The following is a 14981-nucleotide window of genomic DNA, read 5'->3' as shown; positions in this document are numbered from 1 at the left end:
CTTTCCCAGGGTTTGCCTTTGCTTGACCCTCTATGAAGCTGTTCTTTCCCAGGGTTTGCCTCTGGTTGTGTCTGTGGTTGTCTTTCCCAGGGGTTGCTTTTGCTTGTCCCCGTGGTTGTGTTTCCCAGGGATTGCCTTTGCTTGGCCCTCTGTGAAGCTGTTTTCCCAGGGTTTGTCTTTGCTTGGCTCTCTGTGAAGCTGTCCCTTCCCAGGGGTTGCCTTTGCTTGGCCCTCTGTGAAGCTGTTTTCCCAGGGTTTGCCTCTGATTGTCCCTGTGGTTGTGTTTCCCAGGGTTTGCTCTGCTTGGCCCTCTTTAAAGATCTCCTTTCCTAGGGTTTGCCTTTGCTTGGCCCTCTTTGAAGCTGTCCTTTCCCAGGGCTTGCCTCTGATTGGCCCACTGTCCAGCTGTTCTTTCCCATGGCTTGCTGCTGATTACCCATGTAGTTCTCTTTCCTGGGGTTGCCTTTTTGTTTGGCCCTCTGTGAAGCTGTCCTTTTCCAGGGTTTGCCTCTGGTTGTCACTGTGGTCATGTTTCCTGTGGTTGCCTTTGCTTGGCCATCTGTGAAGCTGTACTTTCCCAGGGTTTGTCTTTGCTTGGCCCTCTGTGAAGCGGTCCTTCCCAGGGCTTGTCTCCGATTGCCCCGCTGTCAAGCTGTTCTTTCCCATGGCTTGCTGCTGATTGCCCATGTAGTTCTCTTTCCCGGGGTTGCCTTTTTGCTTGGCCCTCTGTGAAGCGGTCCTTTTCCAGGGTTTTCCTCTGGTTGTCCCGGTGGTCGTGTTTCCTGTGATTGCCTTTGCTTGGCCCTCTGCGAAGCTGTTCTTTCCCAGCGGTTGACTTTGCTTGGCCTGCTGGCAAGCTGTCTTTTCCCAGGGCTTGCTGCTGATTGCCCATGTAGTTCTCTTTCCCAGGGTTGCCTTTGCTTGGCCGCTGTGAAGCTGTCCTTTTCCAGGGTTTGCCTCTGATTGTCCCTGTTGTCGTGATCCCCGGGTTTGCCTTTGCTTGGCACTCTGGCAAGCTCTCCTTTCCCGGGGTTTGCCTTTGCTTGTCCCTGTGGTTGTGTTTCCCTGGGGTTGCTTTTGCTTGGCCCTCTGTGAAGCTGTCCTTTCCCAGGATTGCCTTTGGTTGGCCCTCTGTGAAGCTGTCCTTTCCCAGGGTTTGCCTCTGGTTGTCCCTGTGGCTGTGTTTACCAGGGGTTGCCTTTGCTTGGCCCTCCGGCAAGCTGTCCTTTCCCAGGGTTTGCGTTTTCTTGGCCCTCTTGAAGCTGTCCTTTCCCAGGGTTTGCCTCTGGTTGTCCCTGTGGTCGTGTTTCCCAGGGTTTGCCTTTGCTTGGCCCTCTGTGAACCTGTCCTTTCCCAGGGTTTGCCTCTGGTTGTCCCTGTGGTTGTGTTTCCCAGGGGTTGTCTTTGCTTGTCCCTTTGGTTGTATTTCCCAGGGTTTGCTTTTGCTTGTCCCTGTGGTTGTTTTTCCCGGGGTTGCCTTTGCTTGGCCCTCTGGCAAGCTGTCCTTTCCCAGGGTTTGCTGCTGATTGCCCATGTAGCTGTTTCCGTTGGGCCATCACGTCACGGGTAGGCCATAAATTCAAACGTAATCTCAAAATGGCAGTACGGATTTGAGGATTTGGAGCTTTACACAAATAGAGCTCTGTTACACCGAGTTTCTTTTCCCCAAAAGAATGCTGATTGAAGTGTTTATATGTTAAGCAGGTTGATCGTGTGGTTATCCAATCTTGTAAGTAGATCTTCTTCTTGGCTCTGTCGGGGTTGGTGAGCAAAATCTCTAGTGATACATCGGCTAATGCCATGATTTCTATGACGTTACTAGTCCATTCTTGAACAAATTGATGTTTCGATGAAAACATATAATTTGCTACAGTTGTTAGCACTATATCCGTTCTGGAATATACCAAACACTTACGAAACAGGGCACACAATTGCCAATTATATTTTGCTTGTAAAGAACTGAGACCCAGCTCATATCTCAGCCAAGGTCCTGGCATACATTGGGGGACATTCAGAATTTGTCACCAGTATTTCACTTCAAGTTTATTAAGGACATTTCCTTTAATAATATTAGATGATTCAAGGCCATATAGCAGCGCTGGAGTGATTTTCTGGCACCAGGAAATGAACGCTGGACTGATTGAAAATTTGCCAAATTTATATAAAATTAACTTAGACTGAGATATAGCTGGGGTCATCTTATTTTCAATGTTGGTAATGTGTGAATTAGTAGTTAGCATGCCATTGAAGGGAAGACGTAAATAAGTGTAAAATGGTACAATTTCCAAGTTCACATTTTTTATTTTCCATTCCATCTTATTTCTTGATGAACTTTTCGGAGCATACATGACCATTTGAATTTTTTTTATATTAATGACAAGTTGATTATCATCAAAATATTGGGTGAGGGCTAACAGTAGTTTCTGAAGTCCAATTGGGGTCTTATATATTAAGACAAGGTCATCGGCATACCAGAGAGCTCGTATTGGCATATTTTGCATTTTAGGAGAATCCGATTCAACACCCACAAATATTGTCATCACATCATGAATAAAAAAATTAAATAGGGCTGAAGCAAGTATGCAACCTTGCTTCAGCCCTCTTGCAGTACGGATCACTGATGATAGAAGGGCCATCATCGAAAGTCTGATCTGCACTGATGTTGAAGAGTGCAATTGATAAATAATATCGAGCAGACTTGATGGACATTGTGCTTTGATAAGTTTATCCATTAGTTTGACTCTCGATAGTAAGTAGATTTATCACGGTCTCCATACCTGTGACAAATCCTGTTTGGTTCGGATCCCGTTGTTTGGCTTCTTTGGTCCACTGATTGAAATCTCTCAGAACTAGGCGTGAGAAAATATTTCCCGGAGTGTCGAGGAGTGTTATCGGTCGGCAATTAGACGGCATTCCTTGGTCGCCTTTCTTAAATATGGGGACAATGAGAGAAGTGCACCATGAGTTTGGGATTTTTTGTTTTCGAAGTATATACTGGAAAATGTTATTCAGGGTGATGGCCCACTGTGTGGGATGTTCATCCTGAAGTTTGATAGACCGTCAGGGCCTGCTGCACGTGATGTGGAAGATTTCATTATTAACTCTTCAATTGTTGTTTCGGAACATTCTAAATCCCACGGTGGTTCAGATTGCCTTGTATATTGGTAATTGTCGAAATCCTCATCTAGGTACATATTAGAGAAATGAGCGACCCATTGGGCTTCTGAAACACCATTCAGCTGAATATGGGTTTGTGTTGTCCCTGTCCTTTCTTTTAGTAACAACCATATTTGTGATGCGTTTTTAGTGACAATTAAGTACAGAAAGGTTTCACTATCTTCTTGAAACATGATAGCCCTATGTGAGCGTATCCAATTTTTGTACCTACATTTAATAGTCTTTATCGCTTGATATCTTTCATCAGTTCGACGTTTATAGACGGATCTTAGGTCTTTTCTGTAGATTGACTTGATTTGTTGTAGTTGATGATCATAGGTGTGGTTATGGCTCTTTGCTCGGAGGAAGTGAAGATTACTCAAATTTTTAAACAACAACAAGGATCCTACATATGACTCAAAATTGGGTCCTGATTGACAGGTTTGTAGTGTATCATTCAGCATAGAAGGTTTTTCATTAGACCATCTGAACCGAGATCTAGGATTGTTGCTGATTAATTGCTGTGTCATCCATTGATGATGTTGTATGTTAGGATCATGTCCCCAAGGCCAGGTAAGCGCCAAAATATGGTGATCACTGGCAGTTTGTTTTACAATTTCAAATTTCGCAGCCTTCATGAACAGTTCTTCAGAGAGGGATATATAATTGATGGTACTCTTAGAAGTTCCTCTTTGCCATGTAAGCTGCAATGTATGTCTCCCAGGAAAACGAGCCATTCGCCATTCTTAAGCCTCAATCTTTCATAAAATGTGCTCATCTTCTGCTTGCTTGAAGGTTGTTTGTTGGAGCTGGCTCCATACACTTAAGGTTAAGGTCTCCTACACCATGGTCGCCATGATGCTATGTTCTTTGGCTATGGCTTCAAACACACTAGATAAATCTTTATACAATGTGTTGTCCGAAATCGCAGCAGGATTTCTATATAGGTTGACCAAAGCTAGGTTTTGTGTGTCATTCGTGATCTTAACCAACTGAGTAAATGTATTTGGTGATGCCCAAGCTTGCAAGGTGAATCCTGCGCTGAGTTTGACTGCTACCAGTAAGCCCGCTATTGGACGTCCTTTTAAAGCTGGAATTGCAGGTAGTAGTGTCACTTCATGATCGTCCCATATCGGCGAGGTTAACATCCAGGTCTCCTGGAGGGCAACTATATCAAAATCATTTATACTTTGATGCTGGTCCGATTGAAGGTGATTGTGCCCCTGGAGTTCCAACTAGCTAGGGTCACCATTTTTTGATTCACGTTGGTTGATGGTTATGCGTCTGATTCTTGATTACAAAATGTGCGCTAACAGACTGGCTGCTTCATCTGAGTGGTTTGCAGTTGGTCCGTTGATGACTTCTGTCCATTAAGCTCACAGATTACTCATTCTGGATCTTGAGCCAATAAAAATCCCATACTGGAAAGTGCCATTTTGGCCCTCCAGAGGGTGTTCAGGACTAGGCCTGACTTTATCCATAAATGTACGACTGATAGATTATTGTCACATAAGAATTCAACTTGGTCGATGTCAGCCGACGAGATATCCTCTAGCTCATGTATCTCATTAAAAATGTTCAAGATGCTTGTTCTGCTAAGATCATATTTCTCAAATGGAGCATTTTGGCACTTTAGTATTAGTGTATGATAGTCTGTGAAATATTTTTTTTTGCTTTTTTTAGGCTCTTTCCTCAGTAGTTGTTCATGGGTGTCTCCATTTAGTTGGTTATGCGAACATTTCTCCATAGCATTAATTCTCTGTTGTGACTTAATATTAGACAGAAACACGTTTGTGTTCTCACAGTTGCAGTCTTGTGCAAGTGCTGGCAGTGGCGTACCAGTAGAAAAGGGAATGCGTTCCCCACGGCGTCCAGAGGCCAGTAACCGGGCTCTGTGAACCACAGGGGCAGCACCCTTGGGCAACCCTCGTGGGGAAGAAAACCCAATTAGTCGTAGTCCAGAAGACACTCCAATTTCCGAAGTAGTAGGTGTTCGGGGTGCTGTAGATGGATCCTAGCGGAGTGGAGCCTGTAGCAATCGTAGAATGATGGTAAGTAGATTGCGAGAAGCAATGCGTGCGGCTTGCAAAGAAACGGCTGGTACTTTGCCGAGGAGCTGCACGAAGAAAGTCACAAGGTTCTCCAGGAGGCGTAGTGATTGCCGACTGGAGCAAGAAGCGCAGAGGCTCCAGGAGGGCAGCAGAGAAAACCAGGAGGAAGGTAGTTAACAGCGGTTTGAAAGGCGGAACGGGAACATTCCCAATTGGGCAGGGGAAAACCAGCGGCAAGAATCGCCAAGGAAAAGTAAACAGATAGAATAATAGTAAGAGTGAGTAAGTTCCACGACGAAGCGCAATGAAGAGAGCTGAAAGGAATGGAGAGGGGAAAGACGGAGATAGGGAAACAAATAACGCTAATGAAGTAGCAAAAGTTCGTAGTGCAGAGGCAAGGAGCTTAGGCACAACGGAGCGAGACAGAAGCGACGCACCTACCCGTTTGTTGTGATGACTGATATAGAACGGGTAGTGAGCGTGCCGCCATGTTGAAAAAGGCTAGAGCGCTCCCTGTGAATTACTGAGATGGAACCAAGGAGGCGCCATCTTGCATTCCACTGCTTATAGCGAGAATGGTGCTTCCTCCATCTCCTCCATAACAACCCCTAAGGAATTCTAACACTTAAGAGATGTAGATGGACATATGTTTGCATTATGTTCTTGCACCGAGGGCTTCAATTGATTTGTACTTAAGTCGGTTGAGCATTTTTGTTGAGATGTTTCTGGGGCAGCGATCTTCGTTCTAGCGACTGTGGCAATGTCATTTAGTCGCTGCGTGAGGTATGCTTCTACTGCAGCTTTAATAAATTCAGAGCGATCAGTTAGACTTGAATTGTCTTGTTGGTCTTGTGAGGCTTTTGTGGCCAGAGACACCGACGATGCACTTTCTGCCGCCTTCAATAGTTTGTTCTCTTCTGAGATCTTTAATCGATCAGTTGTTGTTTTCTGAGCTGTTGTGAGTAGTTGCTGTTCCTGTTGAATTTGTGGGGCTTTTTTTGCCAGTGCTATCGACGGTGCGGCAGCAGCCGCCTTCAATAGTAGACTCTCCTCAAGTGCCTTCAATCGATCAGTTGCAGCTTTCTCAACTATTGCTACTAGATGGTTCAAAGGTGAGTGTACCGGAGGTGTGGCCCTTATTGGACATTGTTGATTTGTTAGAAGTTCATCATGTTTAGTTTTTAAGCTTGTGTCTGTTGATGGAACAACTTTTGAAGATAGATCAGACGATTTGCTGCAACTTTCAGATTTTTCCTTCAGGTTGTCTACCATTGGTGTGCGTTTCTTAATCTTAGTCGTTCTTGTCGACTTTGAAGTTGCGTGGGCAAATTTTGACGTTAGATGTTTCAAACATTCTTTATCTTGAGACCGTTTATTAAACACGTCATATGTTTCTTCACTCGAAGGCTGTTGAGGATTGATAGGTAGGTTGTCTACGCTAATCCAGGACAAATTTATTTTATCAACTGTGACTTCATCTCCCTCTAGTGGGCAAATAATTTGCGTAAAGGTTGGTAGTACAGAGGCAGACATACAGTCTGTGATAATGTGTACACTTTCATTTAACGCATTTTATCTGCTATTAGTTGAGGGTATGGTTTCGGAGGATTAGGGAAACCAGGATTCTTTTCAATCCATTCAACAATTTTTTGAATTTGGCATGATTGGTTGTTAAGTTTTGACTTCAGAGATTGAAACAGCTTGAATAGACTTTGGATTGTTGTGTTTACTGCAGTGAGGGTCATTTCAATCCGGCCATCATTGGTACTGTCTTTGTGTTGATTCATGGGTGACAAACGCCGCCTCGGAGTCGGTTGTATGTATGGTGCAGCAGGTGACATGCTGGAATCCATGGAGCAGCGAGCATTATAGTCTGGAGAAAGTGAGATTGATGAAGTAGTTATATTTTTGACACTTGCATGGATCGATATGTTCGAAAATACTTCATCACTTTCTGAAGTGTCTTTCACTATCATTGGCTGCTGCCTCTGCATTTTTTTTATTATTGGGCGATTTTATTTCTTGCAAAAGTGTATTATCAGAGATAGCTTGTTTATCAATTACTTGTTCTTTTTCCACTTCACTTGTGATTTTGTTATTCATATCGACGTTGTCATGGTTGGCATCCACATCCATGTCAGTGCTTTTCCTCCGAGCACAGAATGTCCGTATGTCTTTATTGGTGCTCTGCGCTCGTGCTATCGGCGTGAGCATTATGGTTTTTTGTGAGGACGAGCGCTTTGGTTTCACTAAAGGATTGACTGGAATTATCGATGGAGTCAATGGAATCTCCAGTACATTTGGCATGTTCGATTTGAGCGTGTACACTTGCATGTAAAATTAAAAAATGTTGACGTTTTTTCGTGCCTGCGTGTTAGCGTTCTGGCTGACTGGGTTACGGGGCAGGAAAGCTAGTTATTATCACTAGCTATTCAAAGTTCATACTGTGAAAAAATATGCATTAACACAATAAGCTAAATATGCTCTTAAACATAAAAGGCATTAAAAGCGTGAGGTCGTAATTCCGCAACTCGACGGCTAAGCGGCCAAGCGGTACTTAAAAGGTATTTGCAACAGTGCGCGCGCGTTCCAGATTATATGCACGCCTTGTAGGTGGTGTGTCAGCAGTGGAACACAGAGTGCCTAGACCAACAAAGTAAAAAACAGATGTAAGCTAATAGAAAATCAGCACTATTTTCTCCTTATCACTAGCTTGTACACAGTTCACCTGCTCGTAGAGGCAGTCCTGAAACAGTCCTGAAACTCCTGGAAACTCCTTTAAATTGGTAAAATCCTTGCAAAATATCCAAAGCGACAGGGGTAGAGTGGCCAAGCGGTACTTAAAAGGTACTTGCAACGGTGCGCGCACGCGATGCACGCGTGTTCCAGATAATATGCACACCTTGTATGGGGCGTGTCAGCAGTGGACCACAGAGTGCCTGCTGGTAGATGAAGTCCTGAAAGTCCTGGAAACTCCCTGAAATTGGTAAAATCCTTGCAAAATATCCAAAGCAGGAGACAGGGGTAGAGCGGCCAAGCGGTACTTATGTAGTGTAGTCCTCTTTCCCAGGGGTTGCCTTTGCTTGGCCCGCTGGCAAGCTGTCCTTTCCCAGGGCTTGCTGCTGATTGCCCATGTAGTTTTCTTTCCCAGGGGTTGCCTTTGCTTGGCCCTCTGGCAAGCGTTCCTTTTGCAGGGTTTGTCTTTGCTTGTCCCTGTGTTCACATTTCCCCGGGGTTGCCTTTGCTTGGCCATCTATCAAGCTGTCCTTTCCCAGGGTTGCTTTTGCTTGGCCCGCTGTGAAGCTGTTCTTTCCCAGGGTTGGTCTTTGCTTGGCCCGCTGTGAAGGTGTCCTTTCTCAGGGTTTGCCCCTGGTGGTCCCTGTGGTTGTGTTTCCCAGGGTTAGCCTTTTCTTGGCCCCCTGTGAAGCTGTCCTTTCCCAGGGTTTGCCTTTGCTTGCTCCTGTGGTTGTGTTTCCCAGGGGTTGTCTTTGCTTGGCCCTCTGTGAAGCTGTCCTTTCCCAAGGTTTGCCTTTGCTTGGCCCTCTGTGAAGTTGTCCTTTCCCAGGGTTTGCCTTTTCTTGTCCCTGTGGTTGTGTTCCCCAGGAGCTGCCTTTGCTTGGCCTTCTGTGAAGCTGTCCTTTCCCAAGGTTTGCCTTTGCTTGGCCCTCTGTGAAGCTGTCCTTTCCCGGGGTTGCCTTTGCTTGACCCTCTGTGAAGCTGTTCTTTCCCAGGGTTTGTCTCTGGTTGTATCTGTGGTTGTATTTCCCAGGGGTTGCCTTTGCTTGTCTCTGTGGTTGTGTTTCCCAGGGATTGCCTTTGCTTGGCCCTCTGTGAAGCTGACCCTTCCCAGGGGTTGCCTTTGCTTGGCCCTCTGTGAAGCTGTCCTTTCCCGGGGTTGCCTTTGCTTGGCCCTCGGTGAAGGTGTTACTTCCCAGGGGTTGCCTTTGGTTGGCCCTCTGTGAAGCTCTCCTTTCCCAAGGTTTGTCTTTGCTTGTGTTTCCCAGGGTTTGCCTTTGTTTGGCCCTCTGTGAAGCTTTCCTTTCCCAGGGTTGCCTTTGTTTGGCCCTCTGTGAAGCTGTCCTTTCCTGGGGTTGCCTTTGCTTGGCCCTCAGTGAAGCTGTCCCTTCCCAGGGGTTGCCATTGCTTGGCCCTCTGTGAAGCTGTCCTTTCCCAGGGGTTGCCTTTGCTTGGCCCGCTGTGAAGCTCTCCTTTCCCAGGGTTTGTCTTTGCTTGTGTTTCCCATGGGTTGCAGCTGATTGGCCCGCTGTCAAGCTCTCCCTTCCCAGGGCTCGTCTCTGATTGGCCCGCTGTCAAGCTGTCCCTTCCCAGGGCTGGCTTCTGATTGGCCCGCTGTCAAGCTGTCCCTTCCCAGGGCTGGCCTCTGATTGGCCCGCTGTCAAGCTCTCCTTTCCCAGGGGTTGCCTTTCTTAGGCTGCTGGCAAGCTATCCTTCCCCAGGGTTTGCTGTTGCTTGGCCCGCTGTCAAGCTCTCCTTTCCCAGGGGTTGTCTTTGATTGGCCCGCTGTCAAGCTGTCCCTTCCCAGGGTTGGCCTCTGATTGGCCCGCTGTCAAGCTCTCCTTTCCCAGGGGTTGCCTTTCTTAGGCTGTTGGCAAGCTGTCCTTTCCCAGGGTTTGTCTTTCCTTAGGCTGCTGGCAAGCTCTCCTTTCCCAGGGTTTGTCTTTGCTTGTGTTTCCTAGGGTTTGCAGTTGCTTGGCCCTCTGTCAAGCTCTCCCTTCCCAGGGCTGCCTCTGATTGGCCTGCTGTCAAGCTCTCCCTTCCCAGGGCTGGCCTCTGATTGGCCCGCTGTCAAGCTGTCCCTTCCCAGGGCTGGCCTCTGATTGGCCCGCTGTCAAGCTGTCCTTTCCCAGGGCTGGCTTCTGATTGGCCCGCTGTCAAGCTGTCCTTTCCCAGGGCTGGCCTTTGATTGGCCCGCTGTCAAGCTCTCCTTTCCCATGGGTTGCCTTTCTTAGGCTGCTGGCAAGCTGTCCTTTCCCAGGGTTTGCCGTTGCTTGGCCCGCTGTCAAGCTCTCCTTTCCCAGGGGTTGTCTTTGATTGGCCCGCTGTCAAGCTGTCCCTTCCCAGGGTTGGCCTCTGATTGGCCCGCTGTCAATCTCTCCTTTCCCAGGGGTTGCCTTTCTTAGGCTGCTGGCAAGCTCTCCTTTCCCAGGGTTTGTCTTTGCTTGTTTTTCCCAGGGTTTGCCGGTGCTTGGCCCTGTCAAGCTCTCCCTTCTCAGGCTGGCCTCTGATTGGCCCGCTGTCAAGCTGTCCCTTCCCAGGGCTGGCCTCTGATTGGCCCGCTGTCAAGTTGTCCCTTCTCAGGGCTGGCCTCCGATTGGCCCGCTGTCAAGCTCTCCCTTCCCAGGGCTCGCCTCTGGTCGGCCTCGGGTTAGGCGCTGCTCGTCCCGGGGCCTGTGCGTCCTCTCCTGCCTGCAGCCGGTGCAAGGTGAGAGGGGGCAGAGGTGGGGCGCAGGGCAAGTGTGGTGGTGGAGGGGGGGTTGCACAGGACGGCGAGCCAGAGGAGCGAGACAGAAGAGGAGTGTCTGAATGGGCAGAGAAGGGGAGGGGTCGCCCCAGAGCAGGAGCGGGCAGAGAAGTGGGGAAAGAGGGGAGAGATAGAAGGAGGGGGCGGCGCTGGGGGCTAGGCGATGATAATAGAGGGGGAGGGAGAGGAGAGAAGGTACGTGGGGAGCAGGGAATGTGCAGCTAGGGAAGAAGAGGAGTGGCTTTAAGCCGGGTAAAGAAATAAAGGGTGGGTCTCAACTCTATGGGGATGAAGAGGAGTGGGTTTATAGGGGCAGAGAGAAGAAGAGTTGGATTTACAGTGTGAATAGTGTGAATAGTGAAGCTCTTCCTGCATACATTGTATTGTATTTTGTTATTGAAATGATGTCTGCACCCTCCCTTTGCACTTGACCACATATTCCATGGATACTGTTTCCTTTTGAGAAAATGAAAGCAAGACTTCTCAGGCCCCCCCCCTTTTGGTGGCTGGGTCTTAAGATGCTACCTCTCCCCATGGAACGTCCTGAAGTTGCCTTGCCTAGAAATGGCTCGATGACATGGCACAGCAGGGGTGGGCCGGTGTAATGAATGGGGTGATGACGAGTATGCGATTACCCCCTCTTCCTCGTCCCCTTCCTGACTGAAGGAAAAACAAGACTAGGGCATCAAGACACTGGGCCTCATTCCGAGATTGGAGGTAGCCATGGCGCTATTTGTGCCATGGCTGCCTCCAATAACGGGTCTGGCACCGGTCTAGTTCAATGGGGACTTACCGGTGCAGTCCGACCCTGGCAGGACCGGTAAATCCCCATTGAACATACCATTACCCATTCCCATTTGAGCCCTCATAGGGCTCAATGGAAATGGGGAGAGCGCTAAAAACTGTCTCGCGAATGGAAAGCCCGTTATTATCGCCCTGGTCCCTTAGCGGGACCCATAAGGGACGTGTGGTCAGACCACACGTTCCTTACGGTTCCCTCCACGGGACCTCTGAATCGGGCGGTAAGGGATTACCGGCACCCGTCTCCTTATCGGTGCCCGGTATCCCTTACCTCCCGACTCGTAATGACCCCACTGTAAACGAAAACAGACCAGAGGCCCCCAGTTTCTGCGGCATGCCTAAGAACAAGCCTATTTAATGAAGACGAAGGCGGCCATAAATAGCTGCAGATGAAACACTTTCTCCAAATAACCCCCGCTAAGGGGATACCGCTTTGTTTACACCAGGTAGGCGCAATCACCAATCCCCTTGTGGACTGCAGAAGAACCTCCAGTCAAGTTAAGACCTCCAGTTGCCGCTCTCTCCCATCACATCATAGTTTTAACAGAGGGTGGGGAAGTGAATCTGGGTTTCAGAAACCCATATAGATGAGAGGGCTGGTATCCGAAATCCAACCAATGTAACGTGGCTTTTTCAGCTGGAAGAGGGAACCAGACTAAAAGAATAGTCCTGAGAATCTGCCGATCTGGCAAGGAGCGGATCTACTGAGAAGGTGGCAATTCCCAGGTCTGTCGTGAACATGGCTTCTGTGAACTGAAGGTCCTGGGATGGAAGGAGGCAGGTGGAAGAATGTTCAGGGTCCAAGCTACTAGCCAGCCATGAAGTCACTTGCCCCCTCAATTGTACAGATACGCAGAAGCACACAATTTCTTGCTCGCCAAGAGTCAAGTATCATAGCCAGAGGCTAGTGGTAAGTGCAGATTTGGAGCCCTGAAGGAGGACGCATTCTCATTCAACAGTTAACCAAACTCTTGCACAGTGCTCAAAACGGCTTTCATGCTGAATGCTTCTGTGAAGTTGGGGACATGAACCATCCACTCGTCGAAACTGGATGCCACATGATACCTCGTGCCATGTCACCACTGCTGCCAGGAGCTTTGTAAAAAAAAGGCAATGCAGCAAATAGAAGGCCGAACAGAAGAACTTTGAAATTTAACTTTTTTGGAGCAGAGGAGCAAAAGACGCATTGATGGTGGAGGCCATGGAGGTAGGCATCTTGCTTATCGAGTGAGCAAAGAAAACCCCCATTGCTCGCCAGAGAGCTCCCTTCTTGCAAGGTTTCCATTTTAAGCCTGATAGACCCGATGCTCTTGTTTTGATCGCATTGAGCCTAAAACAAGTGTCCATTCTTCTGATTGCCTCAAAAGTAGAAAGACGATGGACAAGAAAGAGCCTTCTAGTTCATCCTCTTGCTCCAAAGGTCTGCCTCCTGTAAGAAGAAACTTTCCTCTTGGCGGGCGGCAAAGAAACTGAGTATCTTAATGACCTGAAGATGGAGGAATTTAACCAAATCATGTCCAGCCTCCTTGAATCATGTAAATCGCCCATGCCTTTTCCAAACATCTCCAAAACATGGAACAAGCCCTCCCAGCCACCCCTGAGAAGGATGCTACCACCGCATAGCCCGGAGCAAGGGGCCGGCCTGCGCAGGCCAAGCAGGGCTGCTTGACATAAGATGACCGGCGTTTGGCCAGGGTGACGAATAGTTCTGAGGAGACCATTGAACGGGAAAGGCTAGAGGTTTAGATTATGGTGAAATAATAGTGCAATGTTGGCATCCTTCAGAGGTACGATTTCTTCAATCACCCATTTGCTGTCCAAATGGATTCTGGGTCTCAAACGGAAGCATCTGTAAGCTAACTCATTTTAAAATGATTTTTGGAAGGTTAGCTGTCCCCCAGCCTGTTGGGATGCAGCGATGCTGAGAACTGTTAGCTAATTGTTGCCCGGAATCCCTGATTTCCAGTGGTCGAGCACAGCCAAGGTTCTGTGCCACTCTGTCATAGCTCACCTTGGCTTCCATTGCTACCACCCTCTGCTGGCCTGGTCCCTTCGCTTGGAGGCTCATGGCCTCTGGACCTCTGGGAACTGCACCAGGCTGGGCACTGGCATACCACTTTGCTTTCACGTCCTCTTCCCTCCTGTGTGTGCAGTGCTGTGTCTCCATTACAACATGACACCAGCTCCTCTACTTTGGCAAAAGTGCTTTATACATAACACATAATTACCATTATTACTTTTGTTTTATTTTTTCTTTAAACAAAAATATCCTTTCCCACTGGAGTTAAAATCTTCAGCATCTGTGGGGCGGCAACCAAAGTCTTTAGGTGGGCTCAGCTTCTCTTCTCTTTGCTCAGGGTAGTTGGCTTTCTGGGCACCTAAGCCCTGGCATTCCCATACCCTCAAGGCATTATTGCTTAACTAACAGGTCAGGCTTCCAGTCCTCTCTCCAATTGTTGCCTCTGCCAAGGACGGAAGCATCTGCTACTAAATCTGGGGCCCTGGCATTCTTGAAAGCAAGCTCGGTCACTCACTCAGATTGCCTCTGTGCCAGCTCGGTCACAGTGGAGCATCCTCTGTTCCCCTCCGTGCCTTGCAACAAAGAGTTAAAACCTAAAAGCTTGGCGCTTGAGGTTTAGGCAATGTATGTTGCTGAGCAAAAAGCCAAACTTGATCTTGTAAATTTACTTTTCCATTGTTATTTTTATGTATTTATTTATCAAGCGCCAAATGCCCGTAGGCATCTGGGTGCCACAAAAACACAGAGGACATTGCAAGGACAGGACACCACAGAAAGCATCTCAGGGGGAACAGGTGGGCCTGGGTGAAAAGGCGGGTTTTCAGAAGTTTTCTAAAGCACGGCAAATTGGTTTCTTTTCGTAGCCCAAGTGGGATATCTTTCCAAAGTTGAGCAGATAGGACAGAGAAAGATCTTCCCAAACCCCTGCTCTTTTTAGCTCTGGGTATCCTCAACAATTCGTTGGTGCTGCAGCGGAGTTGCCTCAGTGAGGTGTATGGTGTAAAATGTTCCTTTGGATTTTTAGGAGCGTCGTCAAAAACACATTTGTGGGTCATAGTAATGGCTTTGAAGCATCTCCTGGATGGAACAGGAAGTCAATGCAGCTTCTTTTGAGCACTGGATACGTGGTCTCTTTTAGATAGGTTGTACACGAAATGAACAGCGTCGTTTTGTACGATCTGCAATAAGTTAATACAGCTGGGCGAAGCCCGCAGTAGTAACGTGTTGTAGTAATCAAGACGCGGTAGTATGACTGCCGTAGCCAAAGTGGCCTGGTTTCTTTGGGACAGAAAAGATTTACCATGTCTCAGTACTTTGAGATGGTAGTGTGTGCCGTGAATGTTCCCGTCGACATGGGCCGCAGAGTTCACAAGGGTTTTCACTTTGTTCCGAAGGGGGGTGGCGTGGTTGTCAATGGACATACAGGAGTACTCTCCTGAGAGTTTACCTGTGGCGTGCGTTGAGCCAAATA

At 47.9% G+C, this 14981-nt stretch overlaps 2 protein-coding genes across 2 annotated transcripts in view; one reads left to right on the top strand and one right to left on the bottom strand.

Annotated features, from left to right (window-relative positions):
• Window positions 1-5825: 5825 nt before the first annotated feature.
• On the bottom strand, window positions 5826-6740 carry LOC138520581 (axoneme-associated protein mst101(3)-like). The gene has a single exon (XM_069632914.1). The coding sequence runs from the start codon at window positions 6738-6740 to the stop codon at window positions 5826-5828; it is 915 nt and encodes a 304-aa protein (XP_069489015.1).
• A 3789-nt stretch (window positions 6741-10529) lies between these two features.
• The window catches only part of ZBTB9 (zinc finger and BTB domain containing 9), a 64503-nt gene continuing 60051 nt past the window's right edge, over window positions 10530-14981 (top strand). Inside the window, exon 1 of the mRNA XM_069635195.1 lies at window positions 10530-10650. The gene's annotated coding sequence lies outside the window, so the exon portion shown is untranslated. The remainder of the gene's footprint in view (window positions 10651-14981) is intronic.

Source organism: Ambystoma mexicanum, chromosome 13, assembly GCF_040938575.1.
Source record: "Ambystoma mexicanum isolate Mex_15411 chromosome 13, UKY_AmexF1_1, whole genome shotgun sequence".
Lineage (NCBI taxonomy): Eukaryota > Metazoa > Chordata > Amphibia > Caudata > Ambystomatidae > Ambystoma > Ambystoma mexicanum.
The sequence above is the reverse complement of the archived record's forward strand: the minus strand, read 5'-3'. Positions and strand labels throughout refer to the sequence as shown.